The 20,650-nt window shown below is 57.4% G+C and overlaps 1 protein-coding gene across 3 annotated transcripts in view; it reads left to right on the plus strand.

Moving 5' to 3' along the window:
• Positions 1-20,650, plus strand: part of DNAJC5G (DnaJ heat shock protein family (Hsp40) member C5 gamma) — a 34,733-nt gene that overhangs the window by 2,315 nt on the left and 11,768 nt on the right. The window contains exon 1 of one of the 3 annotated variants that reach the window (XM_073557790.1): positions 15,779-15,906. The exons of the other annotated variants lie outside the window; for them this stretch is intronic. Coding sequence (XP_073413891.1) covers positions 15,901-15,906 — 6 coding nt within the window. The 5' untranslated portion in view covers positions 15,779-15,900. Of the gene's footprint in view, positions 1-15,778; positions 15,907-20,650 lie in introns of those variants that run through there. 3 annotated transcript variants of the gene reach the window in all.

Below are 20,650 nucleotides of genomic sequence, written 5' to 3' on the forward strand. Positions count from 1 at the left end.
GCTAAGGTGGCATGCACCAGCCCACCACCAGGAAAACGGGGTTCTAGAGGCTCCATCCCTCACTAACACATTCATCCTATCCCTCAAGAACTAAGACTGTCCCTACTTCTGTCCCTATAGAAACTGTCCCTGTCTGTCCCTTCCTGGCCCTACTCTACCTAACTTATCATAACTAACTCTCTATCTGTCCCTCAGTGCCTGTCCCTCCCTGTCCCTATCTGCCCCTACTTCTGTCCCTAACACACCCAGTGAAACTTATGCTATCCCTACCCTCATTCACACGGAGCTAGCTCTCCCTTGAGTGCGTTTTTAAAAGGAGAGGCCTCTCCAAAGCCAAGAGGCCTTCCTCACACCCAACCTTTCGAACTCCAAAGAACGGACCTTCACCAGGTCACCCAAGATGTTTCCTACCACCTCATCCCTTGGGAGGGTTTTTTTCCGCGTCGTAACTAGGCACCGTGCATTCCAAGTGTGGAACCTAACCGCTGCACTGACTAGGAATAAAGTGCACGGGTCCCGGCCACCCAGGGATCTGAACGCTCCATAGGCCCATTCAGTGTAGGAGAGGGACGCCAGCCGCGGCCAACGTATGGAGGCACCCACCCTGTTGTAAACCTCTGCATTAAAGGGACAATGAAGCAGGAAGTGCTCCATGCTTTCCAGCACGTCGCCACACTCCTCACGAGGGCAACCCCGGTCATCGGAGTTCCTGCACTTCAAGTTGTCCCTTACATACAGCCTCCCGTGGAAGCAACGCCAGGTCAAGTCCCAAAACTTCATGGGGATCCGCTTAGAATTTAAAAGCCCCAGCCCGACCTCCAGATCCCGGCCTGGGCAATCCTTAAGGGCCAGGGGCTTCTGGAAATGGGTCAACAGGACCCTCCTGTCAAGGCACTGCCTCGACATGGTCCTGATTTCCCACATTCCCAGACCCCACCGGCGGATCACCTTCAGAACCGGGGTAGCGTAAGCCGGAAGATGCCCATGAGGTGTGCGTAGGTCCTTCACCCGCCCTCCTGTCTCCCATTCCTGGAAGAAAGGCCAAAGCCAACCCTTGCAGGAGACTACCCACGGAGGAGCCCTCTCTAGCCAGAGGTTAGAGATGTTAGTCTTAAGAAAGGTGTTTACTAGAAACACCACCGGGTTGACCATACCCAACCCGCCTAGTCTCCTCGTACGGTATGTAACCTCCCTCTTGATTAGGTTAAGCCTATTCCCCCATAACAATTGGAAGAACAGGCTATAGACCCGCGTCCAGAGAGGTTCCGGCAAGATGCACACACTGCCCAGGTATATCAATAAAGGTAGCAGATAGCCTTTAGCCAGGGCAACCCTTTCCCTCAGGGTTAAAGACCAACCCTTCCATTGGTCCACCTTTTGGGCGGCGATCTTAAGTCTGCCCTCCCAATTTTGCTGGGGGTAGTCCCCGGGGCCAAATTCGATGCCTAGAATTTTGGCGGTGGCCTGGGGCCCTGGAAGGGTGTCCGGGAGATCAAAACTAGGATCTCCCCCTCCCAGCCAGAGACTTTCACACTTATCCCGGTTGATCATGGACCCGGATGCCTCCGAGTAGCGCACTACCTCCGACATGACCCAGTCCGCCTCCCCTCTCGAGGATACGAACAGGGAAACATCATCGGCGTACGCCACCACCCTCAGAGAGGAGCCAGAGCCCGCCCGGTCCATCCCGACTCCCGCCAACGGTCCACGATCTACCCTCCTTAAGAAGGGATCGATCGCGAACACGTATAAAAGCGGGCTCAGCGGACAGCCCTGACGGACCCCAGAACCCACCTCAAAAGGACGACCTGACCAACCATTCACCAGCGGAAAAGTCTCAGCCCCTTGGTACAAGATCTCTAACCATTTTACAAACCTCCCAGGCAGACCATACCTCAAAAGGACGGACCAGAGGTACTCGTGGTTGACCCGGTCAAAGGCTTTCGCTTGATCTAATGACAGCAAGTACCCCTTCCAGTGACCTGCCCTACCCTGCTCCACTGCCTCTCGGACACCGAGCACAGCACTAAAAGTACTGCGGCCTGGAACAGAGCAATGCTGGGCCCCTGAAAGGAGCCGGGGTGCAAACTTCACCAGCCGATTAAACAGCACCTTGGCCAGAACCTTCCGGTCCGTATCGAGAAGCGCTATGGGACGCCAGTTCTCGATTCGGGACGGATCCTTACCCTTTGACAGAATAATGAGGGCTGACTTCCTCATTGAGCCGGGAAGAGTGCCCGAGGAGAGACACTCATTAAAGACCCCTGTCAAGAGGGGGACCAAGGAGTCCCTAAAAGTCTTATAGAACTCAGATGTTAAGCCATCCGGACCTGGCGATTTCTTGAGCCGAAGCCCATCAATGGCCAGTCTCACTTCCTCTTCCCTGATTTCTTCTGCCAAAACACCAAGAGAGGGGTCACCCCCTGGCTCAGGGATGGCTTCAGCCAGGAAAGCCGACATCCTGTCCCGATCCAGATCCTTCTTTTCCAAGAGGTGTGAGTAGAAGGATCTGACCACCTCCAGGATCCCTGATTTGGATCTGTTCAGGGACCCCGTACTGTCGATCAGTCCTGTCACCATCTTACAATTCACTGACATCTTACAGTTTCTGTAAGGGTCGGGCGAGCGGTACTTCCCGAAGTCCCTCTCAAAAACCAAGGATGTGTGCCTATCATACTGACACCTCTTGAGCAAAGATTTCACTCTGGAGATTTCCTCTCGGTCACCTCCAGTCGAGACAAGCTGCTCGAGTTTCCTCCCCAGAGCCTGGTACAAGCGGTGCCTGTTCAGACTCCTGAGGCTCGAGAGCTGACGGAAGAACCCCGCCACCCGCTTTTTGAAGATCTCCCACCACTCTGACTTACTACTACAGAGATCCAACAGCGGTACCTGGCTCTGAAGAAAATCCTCGAAGGATTGTCTCACCTCCGCTTCTTCCAGCAGGGACGAATTGAGCTTCCACAGCCCTCTTCCCATCCGAGGAGTCTCTGCAACATTCAGAGAAAAGAAAATTAGACAGTGATCGGAGAACTCCACCTCAACGGCGGACACAGCAGAAAAGATGGCGTCCTCCTTCAAAAAAAACCTGTCTATTCTAGACCTACAGCTACCCCTATGGTAGGTGAAACCTCCGTGACCTGGAGTGTGCCGGATGTGGGCATCCACCAGGCGAGCTTCACTGGCTATGCTATTCAACGCGACGCTATCATAAGCCAGGCGATCTCCGGGACCCCCCCGGTCACGGGACCTCGTAATGGTGTTGAAGTCCCCACCGAAGACCACCTGTCGGCTCGTAAAAAGAAAGGGCTTGATCCTCAGGAAGAGACATTTGCGGTCCCACTTGGACTGCGGGCCGTAGATGTTGATGAGCCGGAGCTCTTGTCCCCTCATGAAGACATCTAGGATCAGGCACCTCCCCATTTCCAACTCAGTAACCCGTCGGCATTCAACTGCTGCAGTCTTAAAAAGGACTGCCACCCCGCTATACGGCTCGGCCGCAAGAGACCAGTATGAGGGCCCGCACCTCCACTCCCTCCGTGCTTTATAGATGGCCCCCATGTCTGTTAGTCTGGTCTCTTGCAAGAATAAAATTTCTGCCTCAATCCGGGAGAAAAAATCAAAGGCCGTGAAGCGAGCCGCATCTGACTTAATGCTGGCGACATTAATAGACGCCAGCGTCAACGGGGCGAGTTCAGCCATCATGGGTGATCGAGTTGGATGGCCAATTTCTTCCCTACCCCGCTATTACCTCCTCCTGGGGAGGGGTCAGACACCTTCCTTTTCAGGGAAGCTCCCGACGTGTCCATCCCACCCCCCCCGGTGTCCTCGCCCCCGGGTTCCAGGTCTGTCCCCCCCTCAGGAGGAGCAATGCCCCCTGAGGGACGGACTCCGCCATCCCCTGAAGGACCCTCCGGTGTTGCCCCCGGCCCAGTACCCTCGTCTTGCGGTTCATCATCTGAACCCCCGAGGGCGCTGAACCGGTTGGAGAGTCTGATCAGAGGGGGGTCAGCGGGCCCTTCCGTATGCACCCTTGTGGTCGGGGGTGGGGGGGACTTTGAAGGCTTGTCAGCCTTCCTCCCCACCGCTTTGCGCTTGGCACGCCTGGTTTTGCCACCTGGTGCTGTAGGCTGCTCTTGGACATCCTCATCAACACTTTCATACTGAGAGGAATTGTCCGAGTCAGCCGCTTTCTCCTCTCTCTCCATCCTCCTGATCTCCTCACTCACCGCACTCTCCCCCAGGGCCTCAGAGGCTTTGGCCACGGGCCTGGAGGGAGGAGCAGGCATCACCCCGGTTGCCCGAGGCTCCACCTGTCCCTTACCTCCCTGGCGTTTTTCCTGCCTCCGCTGGTACGCGGGGCCCCTTGCAGCATTGCCCTTCCTCACTGGCCCCTCAGCCCTTCCCCCTTCGCCACCACCTGCCACAGCAGAAGCAGCGCCACCGGGGGTTGCCCCCCCGCGGTCTCCCCCCACCGGGCCTGTGGCGGCATTAGAGAAAGAGCGAGGGCAGCGGCTGAGAGGGTGACCCAGGTCACCACACAGGTGGCACCGAATGTCTTTGCACAAGGCAGCCAGGTGACCTACCCCACCACACAACGCGCACTTCTGCACCTTGCAGTTGGCGCTGAAGTGAGTGGGGTCGCCGCACTTGTGGCAGACCTTCGGTTGCCCCTGGTAGAAGACCAGGATCCTGTCCCTTCCCAGGAACGCCGAGGAAGGGATGTGGGTGACCGTGCCGCCGGAAACCTTCAATTTGACCATGAAGGTCCAGCCCCCCGACCAGATGCCAAACTCGTCCCTGTTCTTTTTTGGGACCTCGGTGACCTCCCCGTAACGGGAAAGCCACGTCATGATGTCCACGCCTGCGAGTGACTCGTTACATGTAACCACGGTCACTCGCTTGACGGAATTTTGGCGAGACACCGCTTGAGCCACGAAGTCTCGCCATCCGGGCTCTTCTCGCACCAGCTCGTAGTTTGACCAGAAGAGCTCAAGCCCCTCTGGCCGCACGAAGCTGACGTCGAAGAAGCGGGACGCCGAAGGGTGTATCAGGGCAAAGATGTCATTCGCCCCGAAGCCCATCTTAAGGAGGAGCTCCACCACCTTGCTCCTAGGTGGACAAGCTTCACTGCCCCCCCACCTAAGACGGACCACATTCCTTCTTGGCGGCCCCTGCCCGGCTGTGGGGAGAGACCAAACAGTCCCTCCCTCCCTTTGATTTTGGAAGGCTGCTAGGCCATGTCTCTCTATCCAGAAAGACAGGTCCACTGTCCTCCCCTCTACCATGATCGATCTTTCTCCCCTTTGGAGGGCCTCCAGGAAACGGCGGTGCAAACCGCCGTCCCCGGAGCCCGGAGGCGAGGAGACCCCCCCGGAACCACCCCGACCCCCAGCCGCGACCCCCGCATAATTACGTTGGGGCCTCGCGGATGGGGGGGCAGACGGGCCAGCCCTCCCACCACTACCACCACTTGTGCCAGCACCCTCATTCATTCTCCCGTTCACTCTTTTATTATTTCCACTCGCTCCGGCACTCACTCCAGCATTTACTGCCACATTCACACTCGCACTCACTCCCTCATCCATATCGCTCACATCACCATTTATGTCCTCAAACAGCTCTTCAAAAATATCTCCTATCTCACTCCCACTCTCACTTCCAGATAGACCACTATTTACATTAGCAGACTTGGTGTTGCAGTACCCCTGCCTGCCTGCTGGGGGCCCTGACTGGCCAGTGCTCTGCTCCTTGGAGCTGCTGGCACTGCTCCAACTCTTGTCCAAGAGTGCCGCTGCCCCTTTAAATACCTCCGAGCAGAGCGCACTCAGTACGCCCTGCCCGAGCCTGGGAGCAGCAGCAGCTCCTGGGTTCTCTGGCTCCACTTTTTTTTCTTTTTGCGGTGTCTTTGCACTGAGGACAGGGACGGCCACTGCCACCGCACCCTGCCCTCTGCTGTTCGCCCCCGCCGGCTTCCCAAGGAGCGCCAGAGCCCCCGCACCACCAGATGGAGGTAAGCGGGCTGGGGACCCCGACAACTCCCTACCGACTTTTGGGGGCACTATGCTGCTTGAGGGGGTAGGCGGGACAGGAGGCAGTGGGCCCGCCAAGGCCACGCCCCCCCCGCCGGCCGCAGCCACCCCGGGCAGAGCAGTGACCCCTTGCGAGGCCACGCCCTCCCCAGGTGACGCGGGCACAGCGGGCGGGACAGCGGCCGAGGAGGACACGCCCCCCCCGCATGCCGCAGCCTTTGCAGGCTGGGCAACACTCGGGGAGGCCACGCCCCCCTCACGGACCGTCACTGCGCCCCTGAACCCACCACTTGATGTTGGCAGGGCTGGCCACTCCCCCTCGTCGCCCAGCGGCGGCGGTGCCCCCAGCACGGACCCCTTTTTGGGTCTACGCGCCGGGGACCCCGCTCTTGCCACGGGCGCCGTCAGAGGAGCTACCAGCCCCTTGCATTTTTTTAGCTGCTGCTTCACAGCAGCCTCCACGCCCTTTCTAGGTCTCTGGACCCCCATAAGTGGACCAGACTTAACGGACCCGTGCGTGGGGGATCCAGAGACCCCAGCACTCACCGCCGGAGGTGCGGTCCTGGCTGTACCCGTGCTGAGCGCCAGGCCAGCCCCCCCTGCCACCGGGGACTGAGCCCGGACACCACTACTGCCAATACCGCCAGCGGCTGTTACACCACTGGCACCAGCACCGACCTCCATGTCGCTGCCTGAACCCTCACCGCCACCACCAGATGTGACGGTAAGGTCCAGGCACACATCACTCTCCCCGCGCCCCCGCTGCGGACCCACCACAGGGCCCGAGCCGGGGTGGGCAGCGGGTTCCATACAGCGGGACAGAGGGGCCCCGGAAAGAGGGACAAACATAAGTTTGTCAGCCACGGTGTTCTTTGGCTTGCGCTTGTTTTTTTTCTTTTTCCTCTTTCCGGTTGCCTCGTCCTCAGGGCAGACCTCATCCCCAAAGAGCAGTGTGCCAAACCGCTCTGGGGACTCGATCTGCCTCACCTGTTGTAGGACGAGGCAGCCCCCCTCACTACTACTGTCCCCACTCCCACCAGCCTCCCCCTCGCCCCCACTTTCCTCCGAGTAACTGGAGTCCGGTGGGAGAGCCACTTGCTCAGGGGCCACCCCGCTGCATGTTACCTGGGTGTTGTTGCTCACCAGGCCTTCAGGTGGGGCAGGCGTAGATGTTCCGCCATCCTCCTCTTCGTGCTCCACCTGGCAGGGGCCTCCCGACCCCCCAGGAGACCCTCCGGTCATGGCTCTAAACCGGTCATCATTTTTCAGTTTCTCTGCAAAGGGGCCGCTCCCACTCAGGATAGCCGCCCGTATCTCCTCCAAGGCCCTGATAGCCCCCTTCAGCCTCTCCACCGTGGCGGAGACCTCAGCTCGTCTCGAGGCGGGGAGCCGGTTCTTAGCCACCGCTCGTGCTCCCCTTAACTCCTCCCGGAGTTTTCCCAGCTGTTTGGCGGCCTCCTCATATTCGCAGAGGTGCGCATGGATGCGGGAGGCGTAGATGGTGGATGGCTCTCCCTCAGCTCTGGAGCCCCAGATGTTGGGGGGCTCTGCCACTGCACCTCTGCTCTGGGCCGCCACTCCTCCGGGAGGAGGAGCCGCCACGGTACCAGCTTCGGGGGGCCCGGTGTCCCGGGGCTCCTGGGTCCTGCGACCCCCTCTCTCTTGGCTCCGTCTCTTCCCCATCTCCCTGGGACTGGCTGGCTGCACCCTGGCCTCTGGATGGTGCTGAGGCCCCCCACCCCCAGCTGGCTTGCCGGAGGGTGGGAGCCAGGGGCACAGCCCCGGCGCTCAGTCCCAGGGAAAGTCCTCTTTCCTGGGAAGGGGGCAGATGGAAAGTCCTTGCAGGAAAAAACCTCCCTTCCCAGGAGCTTAGCAAGGCCCTAGCCTGCAGATGCTCAGCACAGATGCTCCTCCTCTTCCTGGGCGTGCTCTATCCTCCAGTCACCTCCAGAGCTGCAGTCACTATTCTACTGTTACATCATGTCTTATCTTCCAGTCACCTCCAGAGCTGCAGTCACTATTCTCCTGTTACATCATATCTTATCCTCAAGTCACCTCCAGAGCTGCAGTCACTATTCTCCTGTTACATCATCCTCCAGTCACCTCCAGAGCTGCGGTCACTATTCTGCTGTTACATCATGTCTTATCCTTTAGTCACTTCCAGAGCTGCGGTCACTATTCTGCTGTTACATCATGTCTTATCCTCCAGTCACCTCCAGAGCTGCAGTCACTATTCTACTGTTACATCATGTCTTGTCCTCCAGTCACCTGCACAGTCACTATTCTGCTGTTACATCATGTCTTATCCTCCAGTCACCTCCAGAGCTGCAGTCACTATTCTGCTGTTACATCATGTCTTATCCTTTAGTCACTTCCAGAGCTGCAGTCACTATTCTGCTGTTACATCATGTCTTATCCTCCAGTCACTTCCAGAGCTGCAGTTACTATTCTACTGTTACATCTTGTCTTATCCTCCAGTCACCTCCAGAGCTGCGGTCACTATTCTACTGTTACATCGTGTCTTATCCTCCAGAGCTGCGCTCACTATTCTGCTGTTACATCGTGTCTTATCCTCCAGTCACCTCCAGGGCTGCAGTCACTATTCTGCTGTTACATCGTGTCATCCTCCAGTCACCTCGAGAGCTGCAGTCACTATTCTGCTGTTACATCATGTCTTATCCTCCAGTCACCTTCAGAGCTGCAGTCACTATTCTGCTGTTACATCATGTCTTATCCTCCAGTCACTTCCAGAGCTGCAGTCACTATTCTACTGTTACATCGTGTCTTATCCTCCAGTCACCTCCAGGGCTGCAGTCACTATTCTGCTGTTACATCGTGTCATCCTCCAGTCACCTCGAGAGCTGCAATCACTATTCTACTGTTACATCGTGTCATCCTCCAGTCACCTCGAGAGCTGCAGTCACTATTCTACTGTTGCATCATGTCTTATCCTCCAACTCTTTTATTTTACAAAATTATCAAAATTACACTCAGAAACAAACCACAATACATAAACTAAAGAAAACCAACATAGACAGACATAAAATGTGCAAAACATGCGCAAACAACTGAAAGTCCAAATCCTTTCCTTGTCCTCCACTGAGCTCGGCAGCTTAGGGTCCCCCAGCAGGAATCCACTTAAAAGAAAATACAAAGAAACATAAACCCCTCTCCCCACTCTCACTCCATTCACCCCCATTCACCCCCATTCACACCTCACCGATTTTACTAGTTTACTGTTTACAATTTTACTATTTACAAAAACCAAATGAAAATAACCCTTTCCTGGCCCTCCGCCTTGAAAAAAACAAGAACTCTGCCACTTTGGCCGACAAACCTTACCTCCTATTACACAGCAAAGATTTTTTTTTTTTTTTTTTTTTTTCCTCTCCCACACATGGCAACAAGTTCGCAGCCTTTTTTTTCCCACCACCTTGCACCGCAGGTCCTACAAGTTTGTAGCCTTGTCACTGCAAAATCTGGTCCACGAAAGTTTATGGCCTTTTGATTCCACACAAAAATTATTTCCAGGGTCCGCAGAGTCTACTTCTCCTGCCCTGCTCCTCTGCTCCTTCATGTTGCTCTTGGCATCCGGTCATCCATCCACCACCCCCCATGCACCCCCCTCCCAACCTGACTACACCCCATCCACACATTCTAACTAAAAAAACAAAAAAAACGTGTGTTATATGTTTTTCCTTTTACCAAAGCACAACCAAAAGACATTTTCCAAAACTCTCAATACCATCCCATCTACTTATGCATTAATATACAAACTAAACACAGCATTTACATACCCAAGGCCCAAGTTTGGCACCTGTAAGCCCAATATCCATTATATGTCCTGTTTTTAAAACAAAAAGCTAAGGTGGCATGCACCAGCCCACCACCAGGAAAACGGGGTTCTAGAGGCTCCATCCCTCACTAACACATTCATCCTATCCCTCAAGAACTAAGACTGTCCCTACTTCTGTCCCTAAAAAAAGAAACCTGTCCCTATCTGTCCCTACCTGCCCCTACTCTACCTAACTTATCATAACTAACTCTCTATCTGTCCCTCAGTGCCTGTCCCTTCCTGTCCCTATCTGCCCCTACTTCTGTCCCTAACACACCCAGTGAAACTTATGCTATCCCTACCCTCATTCACACGGAGCTAGCTCTCCCTTGAGTGCGTTTTTAAAAGGAGAGGCCTCTCCAAAGCCAAGAGGCCTTCCTCACACCCAACCTTTCGAACTCCAAAGAACGGACCTTCACCAGGTCACCCAAGATGTTTCCTACCACCTCATCCCTTGGGAGGGTTTTTTTCCGCGTCGTAACTAGGCACCGTGCATTCCAAGTGTGGAACCTAACCACTGCACTGACTAGGAATAAAGTGCACGGGTCCCGGCCACCCAGGGATCTGAACGCTCCATAGGCCCATTCAGCGTAGGAGAGGGACGCCAGCCGCGGCCAACGTATGGAGGCACCCACCCTGTTGTAAACCTCTGCATTAAAGGGACAATGAAGCAGGAAGTGCTCCATGCTTTCCAGCACGTCGCCACACTCCTCACGAGGGCAACCCCGGTCATCGGAGTTCCTGCACTTCAAGTTGTCCCTTACATACAGCCTCCCGTGGAAGCAACGCCAGGTCAAGTCCCAAAACTTCATGGGGATCCGCTTAGAATTTAAAAGCCCCAGCCCGACCTCCAGATCCCGGCCTGGGCAATCCTTAAGGGCCAGGGGCTTCTGGAAATGGGTCAACAGGACCCTCCTGTCAAGGCACTGCCTCGACATGGTCCTGATTTCCCACATTCCCAGACCCCACCGGCGGATCACCTTCAGAACCGGGGTAGCGTAAGCCGGAAGATGCCCATGAGGTGTGCGTAGGTCCTTCACCCGCCCTCCTGTCTCCCATTCCTGGAAGAAAGGCCAAAGCCAACCCTTGCAGGAGACTACCCACGGAGGAGCCCTCTCTAGCCAGAGGTTGGAGATGTTAGTCTTAAGAAAGGTGTTTACTAGAAACACCACCGGGTTGACCATACCCAACCCGCCTAGTCTCCTCGTACGGTATGTAACCTCCCTCTTGATTAGGTTAAGCCTATTCCCCCATAACAATTGGAAGAACAGGCTATAGACCCGCGTCCAGAGAGGTTCCGGCAAGATGCACACACTGCCCAGGTATATCAATAAAGGTAGCAGATAGCCTTTAGCCAGGGCAACCCTTTCCCTCAGGGTTAAAGACCAACCCTTCCATTGGTCCACCTTTTGGGCGGCGATCTTAAGTCTGCCCTCCCAATTTTGCTGGGGGTAGTCCCCGGGGCCAAATTCGATGCCTAGAATTTTGGCGGTGGCCTGGGGCCCTGGAAGGGTGTCCGGGAGATCAAAACTAGGATCTCCCCCTCCCAGCCAGAGACTTTCACACTTATCCCGGTTGATCATGGACCCGGATGCCTCCGAGTAGCGCACTACCTCCGACATGACCCAGTCCGCCTCCCCTCTCGAGGATACGAACAGGGAAACATCATCGGCGTACGCCACCACCCTCAGAGAGGAGCCAGAGCCCGCCCGGTCCATCCCGACTCCCGCCAACGGTCCACGATCTACCCTCCTTAAGAAGGGATCGATCGCGAACACGTATAAAAGCGGGCTCAGCGGACAGCCCTGACGGACCCCAGAACCCACCTCAAAAGGACGACCTGACCAACCATTCACCAGCGGAAAAGTCTCAGCCCCTTGGTACAAGATCTCTAACCATTTTACAAACCTCCCAGGCAGACCATACCTCAAAAGGACGGACCAGAGGTACTCGTGGTTGACCCGGTCAAAGGCTTTCGCTTGATCTAATGACAGCAAGTACCCCTTCCAGTGACCTGCCCTACCCTGCTCCACTGCCTCTCGGACACAGAGCACAGCACTAAAAGTACTGCGGCCTGGAACAGAGCAATGCTGGGCCCCTGAAAGGAGCCGGGGTGCAAACTTCACCAGCCGATTAAACAGCACCTTGGCCAGAACCTTCCGGTCCGTATCGAGAAGCGCTATGGGACGCCAGTTCTCGATTCGGGACGGATCCTTACCCTTTGACAGAATAATGAGGGCTGACTTCCTCATTGAGCCGGGAAGAGTGCCCGAGGAGAGACACTCATTAAAGACCCCTGTCAAGAGGGGGACCAAGGAGTCCCTAAAAGTCTTATAGAACTCAGATGTTAAGCCATCCGGACCTGGCGATTTCTTGAGCCGAAGCCCATCAATGGCCAGTCTCACTTCCTCTTCCCTGATTTCTTCTGCCAAAACACCAAGAGAGGGGTCACCCCCTGGCTCAGGGACGGCTTCAGCCAGGAAAGCCGACATCCTGTCCCGATCCAGATCCTTCTTTTCCAAGAGGTGTGAGTAGAAGGATCTGACCACCTCCAGGATCCCTGATTTGGATCTGTTCAGGGACCCCGTACTGTCGATCAGTCCTGTCACCATCTTACAATTCACTGACATCTTACAGTTTCTGTAAGGGTCGGGCGAGCGGTACTTCCCGAAGTCCCTCTCAAAAACCAAAGATGTGTGCCTATCATACTGACACCTCTTGAGCAAAGATTTCACTCTGGAGATTTCCTCTCGGTCACCTCCAGTCGAGACAAGCTGCTCGAGTTTCCTCCCCAGAGCCTGGTACAAGCGGTGCCTGTTCAGACTCCTGAGGCTCGAGAGCTGACGGAAGAACCCCGCCACCCGCTTTTTGAAGATCTCCCACCACTCTGACCTACTACTACAGAGATCCAACAGCGGTACCTGGCTCTGAAGAAAATCCTCGAAGGATTGTCTCACCTCCGCTTCTTCCAGCAGGGACGAATTGAGCTTCCACAGCCCTCTTCCCATCCGAGGAGTCTCTGCAACATTCAGAGAAAAGAAAATTAGACAGTGATCGGAGAACTCCACCTCAACGGCGGACACAGCAGAAAAGATGGCGTCCTCCTTCAAAAAAAACCTGTCTATTCTAGACCTACAGCTACCCCTATGGTAGGTGAAACCTCCGTGACCTGGGGTGTGCCGGATGTGGGCATCCACCAGGCGAGCTTCACTGGCTATGCTATTCAACGCGACGCTATCATAAGCCAGGCGATCTCCGGGACCCCCCCGGTCACGGGACCTCGTAATGGTGTTGAAGTCCCCACCGAAGACCACCTGTCGGCTCGTAAAAAGAAAGGGCTTGATCCTCAGGAAGAGACATTTGCGGTCCCACTTGGACTGCGGGCCGTAGATGTTGATGAGCCGGAGCTCTTGTCCCCTCATGAAGACATCTAGGATCAGGCACCTCCCCATTTCCAACTCAGTAACCCGTCGGCATTCAACTGCTGCAGTCTTAAAAAGGACTGCCACCCCGCTATACGGCTCGGCCGCAAGAGACCAGTATGAGGGCCCGCACCTCCACTCCCTCCGTGATTTATAGATGGCCCCCATGTCTGTTAGTCTGGTCTCTTGCAAGAATAAAATTTCTGCCTCAATCCGGGAGAAAAAATCAAAGGCCGTGAAGCGAGCCGCATCTGACTTAATGCTGGCGACATTAATAGACGCCAGCGTCAACGGGGCGAGTTCAGCCATCATGGGTGATCGAGTTGGATGGCCAATTTCTTCCCTACCCCGCTATTACCTCCTCCTGGGGAGGGGTCAGACACCTTCCTTTTCAGGGAAGCTCCCGACGTGTCCATCCCACCCCCCCCGGTGTCCTCGCCCCCGGGTTCCAGGTCTGTCCCCCCCTCAGGAGGAGCAATGCCCCCTGAGGGACGGACTCCGCCATCCCCCGAAGGACCCTCCGGTGTTACCCCCGGCCCAGTACCCTCGTCTTGCGGTTCATCATCTGAACCCCCGAGGGCGCTGAACCGGTTGGAGAGTCTGATCAGAGGGGGGTCAGCGGGCCCTTCCGTATGCACCCTTGTGGTCGGGGGCGGGGGGGACTTTGAAGGCTTGTCAGCCTTCCTCCCCACCGCTTTGCGCTTGGCACGCCTGGTTTTGCCACCTGGTGCTGTAGGCTGCTCTTGGACATCCTCATCAACACTTTCATACTGAGAGGAATTGTCCGAGTCAGCCGCTTTCTCCTCTCTCTCCATCCTCCTGATCTCCTCACTCACCGCACTCTCCCCCAGGGCCTCAGAGGCTTTGGCCACGGGCCTGGAGGGAGGAGCAGGCATCACCCCGGTTGCCCGAGGCTCCACCTGTCCCTTACCTCCCTGGCGTTTTTCCTGCCTCCGCTGGTACGCGGGGCCCCTTGCAGCATTGCCCTTCCTCACTGGCCCCTCAGCCCTTCCCCCTTCGCCACCACCTGCCACAGCAGAAGCAGCGCCACCGGGGGTTGCCCCCCCGCGGTCTCCCCCCACCGGGCCTGTGGCGGCATTAGAGAAAGAGCGAGGGCAGCGGCTGAGAGGGTGACCCAGGTCACCACACAGGTGGCACCGAATGTCTTTGCACAAGGCAGCCAGGTGACCTACCCCACCACACAACGCGCACTTCTGCACCTTGCAGTTGGCGCTGAAGTGAGTGGGGTCGCCGCACTTGTGGCAGACCTTCGGTTGCCCCTGGTAGAAGACCAGGATCCTGTCCCTTCCCAGGAACGCCGAGGAAGGGATGTGGGTGACCGTGCCGCCGGAAACCTTCAATTTGACCATGAAGGTCCAGCCCCCCGACCAGATGCCAAACTCGTCCCTGTTCTTTTTTGGGACCTCGGTGACCTCCCCGTAACGGGAAAGCCACGTCATGATGTCCACGCCTGCGAGTGACTCGTTACATGTAACCACGGTCACTCGCTTGACGGAATTTTGGCGAGACACCGCTTGAGCCACGAAGTCTCGCCATCCGGGCTCTTCTCGCACCAGCTCGTAGTTTGACCAGAAGAGCTCAAGCCCCTCTGGCCGCACGAAGCTGACGTCGAAGAAGCGGGACGCCGAAGGGTGTATCAGGGCAAAGATGTCATTCGCCCCGAAGCCCATCTTAAGGAGGAGCTCCACCACCTTGCTCCTAGGTGGACAAGCTTCACTGCCCCCCCACCTAAGACGGACCACATTCCTTCTTGGCGGCCCCTGCCCGGCTGTGGGGAGAGACCAAACAGTCCCTCCCTCCCTTTGATTTTGGAAGGCTGCTAGGCCATGTCTCTCTATCCAGAAAGACAGGTCCACTGTCCTCCCCTCTACCATGATCGATCTTTCTCCCCTTTGGAGGGCCTCCAGGAAACGGCGGTGCAAACCGCCGTCCCCGGAGCCCGGAGGCGAGGAGACCCCCCCGGAACCACCCCGACCCCCAGCCGCGACCCCCGCATAATTACGTTGGGGCCTCGCGGCTGGGGGGGCAGACGGGCCAGCCCTCCCACCACTACCACCACTTGTGCCAGCACCCTCATTCACTCTCCCGTTCACTCTTTTATTATTTCCACTCGCTCCGGCACTCACTCCAGCATTTACTGCCACATTCACACTCGCACTCACTCCCTCATCCATATCGCTCACATCACCATTTATGTCCTCAAACAGCTCTTCAAAAATATCTCCTATCTCACTCCCACTCTCACTTCCAGATAGACCACTATTTACATTAGCAGACTTGGTGTTGCAGTACCCCTGCCTGCCTGCTGGGGGCCCTGACTGGCCAGTGCTCTGCTCCTTGGAGCTGCTGGCACTGCTCCAACTCTTGTCCAGGAGTGCCGCTGCCCCTTTAAATACCTCCGAGCAGAGCGCACTCAGTACGCCCTGCCCGAGCCTGGGAGCAGCAGCAGCTCCTGGGTTCTCTGGCTCCACTTTTTTTTCTTTTTGTGGTGTCTTTGCACTGAGGACAGGGACGGCCACTGCCACCGCACCCTGCCCTCTGCTGTTCGCCCCCGCCGGCTTCCCAAGGAGCGCCAGAGCCCCCGCACCACCAGATGGAGGTAAGCGGGCTGGGGACCCCGACAACTCCCTACCGACTTTTGGGGGCACTATGCTGCTTGAGGGGGTAGGCGGGACAGGAGGCAGTGGGCCCGCCAAGGCCACGCCCCCCCCGCCGGCCGCAGCCACCCCGGGCAGAGCAGTGACCCCTTGCGAGGCCACGCCCTCCCCAGGTGACGCGGGCACAGCGGGCGGGACAGCGGCCGAGGAGGACACGCCCCCCCCGCATGCCGCAGCCTTTGCAGGCTGGGCAACACTCGGGGAGGCCACGCCCCCCTCACGGACCGTCACTGCGCCCCTGAACCCACCACTTGATGTTGGCAGGGCTGGCCACTCCCCCTCATCGCCCAGCGGCGGCGGTGCCCCCAGCACGGACCCCTTTTTGGGTCTACGCGCCGGGGACCCCGCTCTTGCCACGGGCGCCGTCAGAGGAGCTACCAGCCCCTTGCATTTTTTTAGCTGCTGCTTCACAGCAGCCTCCACGCCCTTTCTAGGTCTCTGGACCCCCATAAGTGGACCAGACTTAACGGACCCGTGCGTGGGGGATCCAGAGACCCCAGCACTCACCGCCGGAGGAGCGGTCCTGGCTGTACCCGTGCTGAGCGCCAGGCCAGCCCCCCCTGCCACCGGGGACTGAGCCCGGACACCACTACTGCCAATACCGCCAGCGGCTGTTACACCACTGGCACCAGCACCGACCTCCATGTCGCTGCCTGAACCCTCACCGCCACCACCAGATGTGACGGTAAGGTCCAGGCACACATCACTCTGCCCGCGCCCCCGCTGCGGACCCACCACAGGGCCCGAGCCGGGGTGGGCAGCGGGTTCCATACAGCGGGACAGAGGGACCCCGGAAAGAGGGACAAACATAAGTTTGTCAGCCACGGTGTTTTTTGGCTTGCGCTTGTTTTTTTTCTTTTTCCTCCTTCCGGTTGCCCCGTCCTCAGGGCAGACCTCATCCCCAAAGAGCAGTGTGCCAAACCGCTCTGGGGACTCGATCTGCCTCACCTGTTGTAGGACGAGGCAGCCCCCCTCACTACTACTGTCCCCACTCCCACCAGCCTCCCCCTCGCCCCCACTTTCCTCCGAGTAACTGGAGTCCGGTGGGAGAGCCACTTGCTCAGGGGCCACCCCGCTGCATGTTACCTGGGTGTTGTTGCTCACCAGGCCTTCAGGTGGGGCAGGCGTAGATGTTCCGCCATCCTCCTCCTCTTGGCCCTCCACCTGGCAGGGGCCTCCCGACCCCCCAGGAGACCCTCCGGTCATGGCTCTAAACCGGTCATCGTTTTTCAGTTTCTCTGCAAAGGGGCCGCTCCCACTCAGGATAGCCGCCCGTATCTCCTCCAAGGCCCTGATAGCCCCCTTCAGCCTCTCCACCGTGGCGGAGACCTCAGCTCGTCTCGAGGCGGGGAGCCGGTTCTTAGCCACCGCTCGTGCTCCCCTTAACTCCTCCCGGAGTTTTCTCAGCTGTTTGGCGGCCTCCTCATATTCGCAGAGGTGCGCATGGATGCGGGAGGCGTAGATGGTGGATGGCTCTCCCTCAGCTCTGGAGCCCCAGATGTTGGGGGGCTCTGCCACTGCACCTCTGCTCTGGGCCGCCACTCCTCCGGGAGGAGGAGCCGCCACGGTACCAGCTTCGGGGGGCCCGGTGTCCCGGGGCTCCTGGGTCCTGCGACCCCCTCTCTCCTGGCTCCGTCTCTTCCCCATCTCCCTGGGACTGGCTGGCTGCACCCTGGCCTCCGGATGGTGCTGAGGCCCCCCACCCCCAGCTGGCTTGCCGGAGGGTGGGAGCCAGGGGCACAGCCCCGGCGCTCAGTCCCAGGGAAAGTCCTCTTTCCTGGGAAGGGGGCAGATGGAAAGTCCTTGCAGGAAAAAACCTCCCTTCCCAGGAGCTTAGCAAGGCCCTAGCCTGCAGACACTCAGCACAGATGCTCCTCCTCTTCCTGGGCGTGCTCTATCCTCCAGTCACCTCCAGAGCTGCAAAAACTATTCTGTTACATTGTCTTATCCTCCAGTCACCTCCAGAGCTGCAGTCACTATTCTGCTGTTACATCATGTCTTATCCTCCAGTCACCTCCAGAGCTGCAGTCACTATTCTCCTGTTACATTATGTCTTATCCTCCAGTCACCTCCAGAGCTGCAGTCACTATTCTGCTGTTACATCATGTCTTATCCTTTAGTCACTTCCAGAGCTGCAGTCACTATTCTGCTGTTACATCATGTCTTATCCTCCAGTCACCTCCAGAGCTGCAGTCACTATTCTGCTGTTACATCATGTCTTATCCTCCTGACACCTCCAGAGCTGCACTCACTATTCTGCTGTTACATCATGTCTTATCCTCCAGTCACCTCCAGAGCTGCAGTCACTATTCTACTGTTACATCATGTCTTATTCTCCAGTCACCTCCAGAGCTGCAGTCACTATTCTACGGTTACATCGTGTCATCCTCCAGTCACCTCCAGAGCTGCAGTCACTATTCTCCTGCTACATCATATCTTATCCTCCTGTCACCTCCAGAGCTGCAGTCACTATTCTGCTGTTACATCAGGTCTTATCCTCCAGTCACCTCCAGAGCTGCAGTCACTATTCTGCTGTTACATCATGTCTTATCCTCCAGTCACCTCCAGAGCTGCAGTCACTATTATGCTGTTACATCATGTCTTATTCTCCAGAGCTGCAGTCACTGTCCTCTTACCCTCCAGTCACCTCCAGAGCTGCGGTCACTATTCTCTTTCCCTCCAGTCACCTCCAGAGCTGCGGTCATTATTCTCTTACCCTCCAGTCACCTCCAGAGCTGCGGTCATTATTCTCTTACCCTCCAGTCACCTCCAGAGCTGCGGTCACTATTCTCTTACCCTCCAGTCACCTCCAGAGCTGCGGTCATTATTCTCTTACCCTCCAGTCACCTCCAGAGCTGCGGTCATTATTCTCTTACCCTCCAGTCACCTCCAGAGCTGCGGTCACTATTCTCTTACCCTCCAGTCACCTCCAGAGCTGCGGTCATTATTCTCTTACCCTCCAGTCACCTCCAGGTCTGCGGTCACTATCCTCTTACCGTCCAATCACCTCCAGAGCTGCGGTCACTATTCTCTTACCCTCCAGTCACCTCCAGAGCTGCAGTCACTATTCTGTCTTATATTCCAGTCATCCCCAGAGCTGCACTCGCTGTACTTTCGGCGTCATCCTCTAGTCCCCTCCAGAGCTGCAGTCGCGCTCCGTCTCCCTAGGTGCCGGGCAGCAGAGCTCCTGAGTTGGGTGTGTGATGAGCCTGGTGCTCCTGACTACAGCTGTATACATATATATGGGTGCAGTTATGGCTGCCGCTGTCCCGTGCCGGCGCTCAGCCGCTGGCTGTCAGGTACCAGCCTGTGCCGCCGCCGCCCCCTGCACTCTGCACACATAAGCTGATTACTGCGGGTTCAGAGGGCGCTGTGTTGGCGGATTACCATCCTCACGGTTGATCCTCAGCGCTCAGGAGCAGCGGCCGCACACCAGGAAAGTATTCTCCCCCTTCTGCCTGGTGCAGACTTGTGCCGTCATGGTATAGGGGTCCTGGGACCGACTGCTCTGCCACGTGCAGGACAGTGGCCGCAGGGCAGGAAGTGGCCAAGATGGCATGACCCAGGGGAGGACAATGCCAATCAGAGGTGATGGATAGATCGGCCTGGCTAAGGAGGCCGCCTGCCACTGCTTGTAAGGGGCTGCCATAGATGAGGAGGCCGCCTGCCACTGCTTGTAAGGGGCTGCCATAGATGAGGAGGCCGCCTGTCACTGGGGGTAAGGGGCTGCCATAGATGAGGAGGCCGCCTGTCACTGGGGGTAAGGAGCTGCCATAGATGAGGAGGCCGCCTGTCACTGGGGGTAAAGGGCTGCCATAGATGAGGAGGCCGCCTGTCACTGGGGGTAAGGAGCTGCCATAGATGAGGAGGCCGCCTGTCACTGGGGGTAAGGAGCTGCCATAGATGAGGAGGCCGCCTGTCACTGGGGGTAAGGGGCTGCCATAGATGAGGAGGCCGCCTGTCACTGGGGGTAAGGAGCTGCCATAGATGAGGAGGCCGCCTGTCACTGGGGGTAAGGGGCTGTCGTAGATAAGGAGGCTGCCTGTCACTGGGGGTAAGGGGCTGTCGTAGATAAGGAGGCCGCCTGTCACTGGGGGTAAGGGGCTGTCCTAGATAAGGAGGCTGCCTGTCTCTGGGGGTAAGGGGCTGTCGTAGATAAGGAGGCTGCCTGTCACTGGGGGTAAGGGGCTGCCATTGATGAGGAGGCCGCCTGTCACTGGGGGTAAGGGGCTGCCATTGATGAGGAGGCCGCCTGTCACTGGGGGTAAGGGGCTGCCATAGATGAGGAGGCCGCCTGTCACTGGGGGTAAGGGGCTGCCATAGATAAGGAGGCCGCCTGTCACTGGGGGTAAGGGGCTGTCGTAGATAAGGAGGCTGCCTGTCACTGGGGGTAAGGGGCTGCCATAGATAAGGAGGCCGCCTGTCACTGGGGGTAAGGGGCTGTCCTAGATAAGGAGGCTGCCTGTCTCTGGGGGTAAGGGGCTGTCGTAGATAAGGAGGCTGCCTGTCACTGGGGGTAAGGGGCTGCCATTGATGAGGAGGCCGCCTGTCACTGGGGGTAAGGGGCTGCCATAGATAAGGAGGCCGCCTGTCACTGGGGGTAAGGGGCTGCCATAGATAAGGAGGCCGCCTGTCACTGGGGTTAAGGGCAGGGCTGTGGAGTCGGAGTCGTGGAGTCGGTGCTCA

This window comes from Dendrobates tinctorius, unplaced genomic scaffold, assembly GCF_039654945.1.
Source record: "Dendrobates tinctorius isolate UK_male_01 unplaced genomic scaffold, ASM3965494v1 ptg000251l, whole genome shotgun sequence".
Taxonomy (NCBI): Eukaryota; Metazoa; Chordata; class Amphibia; order Anura; family Dendrobatidae; genus Dendrobates; species Dendrobates tinctorius.